Raw genomic sequence first — 1,681 nt, forward strand, 5'->3', positions numbered from 1 at the left:
GCAGAAGCATCTTGGACCATCATGGCCATGATCAAGGCCACCAGAGTTAAGAATGCGGTTGACTTCATGCTTGCAAGTGTTGGTGAAATGAACAATGAGATGGCGTGTTGTCTAGTTTGACGAAGGTAGGGCAAGAAAGGTTGGGCAACTGTTACATGCCCTCGTGGGATACACGTTCCGTAAAGGTGTGTGTGATGCAGCGGTGTGGGTGTGGTAAGCTTATCTTTTCGATTGATGTCACATGAGTAAAAACGATTGGCTCAAATTATTTGAAATGCATATGTTGGAGTGATGGCAAATCCAATCAGGTATTTATGGCAAAATCACCCTACGGTACTAATAATGAAGAAAGTTCGCAAAATTCTTCGTTCGCAAAATTCTATACGTCGAATGGGGTAACCCAAGACACTATTTTACCACACCAATAGTAATTAATATGTACGTGTAGCACTCATCCGTGAATAGTCAGTCGTTAGGTGTTTGTGCCATTTTGTACGTTAATACTATCACTAGCCGTGGCCGAGGTGTAGGGATGACCCAAACGGCATAATGACGTTTTGCTTGCAACCCTCCCTACACCTCGGCCACGGCTATAGCTGCATTTGACACTATAATGGCCAACTTGCCATCATCCTGGGGTTTCATTGAACTTGGACGTCAGCTACGTATGTCCTAGATGGTCACATTTGCGCGCCTGGCTAGAAAACGTAGACGGGAAACATATACATACATGTATGTAATCAGTTGCTGTAATCCGGGTTTTTATGGCATTCCCGCAAATACACCCTGCTTAATGGATTGCAAGGCACCGGTACATTTATTGGGTGCTCCCCTTACAGTATTTCTCAAAATGTGGATGAAGGAGCACAATGAAGTCGGAATTGACAGACAGTGTGAGCCCAAATGATGCAGCAAAAAGTAAAGGCAAGATAAATTGGAGTATGGACGACAACGATGTGGTAGAGGACAAAGAGTCCGAGTATGTGATGAAGAGAAAGACAGCATTCCGCTTTCAGGGGTGCACCGTAGTCGAGCTTCTTAAGGAAGTCATTCATGTTCGGCCGTTTGAAGCGCCCCATGGCGAGGTCAATCTCCAACGCATCTATGGCCAAGCCATAACGGTCAACGGAGCATGAAAACGCTATGACGACTTAATGTCTGCGGAGGAAGCTGTCCTAGTAAGGTGTCCTAGTATATAACTTTACTATTAAAATTAACAAAACCAGTGGCAGCTTAGCACGTTCCAGAACACGTGGAGAAAACATGGCCGGGGTCATTAATAGCAGCTTGAAAGTCACTTGCTGAGTTGAAGTTGGCGGCATTGGCGTTTGACCCAAGCAATTGGGCAAACGCTTGAGGTGACAACTCGTTGTAGCCTTGGCCCCCAGTGGTCCGCCAAGCATACGTAGCTATGACGGTGCGGCCATCGTAAGTGAAAGATGCGGTCTTGCCACAGTCGGCAGGGATATTCTCTCCCCCGATGTACAATCCACGGTTCAACGTGTCCTTGCTCAAGCTTGCATCGCAATCCGTGGTAGATGATGCAAACCAGTTCCAGCTCACTTTCTTGTCCACTCCAGGAGTTCCAGGTGATGGAGACAGCGTCGGTTTCTTAGTCGTGGAGGGGATGCTGGAAGGTGTACGCTTGGGGCTGGAGGTAGTCGAAGGCTTGGGGCTGGAG

General features: G+C 47.2%; 2 protein-coding genes across 2 annotated transcripts; one reads left to right on the forward strand and one right to left on the reverse strand.

Annotated features, from left to right (window-relative positions):
- Positions 1–963: 963 nt before the first annotated feature.
- Positions 964–1,136, forward strand: H257_19488 (hypothetical protein; the record flags this gene model as incomplete). The annotated part of the gene is made up of 1 exon (XM_009848629.1): positions 964–1,136. A coding segment is annotated over one exon (173 nt), but the record flags the coding sequence as incomplete, so codon positions are not given.
- A 97-nt stretch (positions 1,137–1,233) lies between these two features.
- H257_19489 (hypothetical protein) lies at positions 1,234–1,668 on the reverse strand (the record flags this gene model as incomplete). The annotated part of the gene is made up of 1 exon (XM_009848630.1): positions 1,234–1,668. A coding segment is annotated over one exon (435 nt), but the record flags the coding sequence as incomplete, so codon positions are not given.
- Between the last annotated feature and the right edge of the window lie 13 nt (positions 1,669–1,681).

This window comes from Aphanomyces astaci (genome assembly GCF_000520075.1).
Source record: "Aphanomyces astaci strain APO3 unplaced genomic scaffold supercont1.685, whole genome shotgun sequence".
NCBI classification, from domain to species: Eukaryota; Oomycota; class Saprolegniomycetes; order Saprolegniales; family Verrucalvaceae; genus Aphanomyces; species Aphanomyces astaci.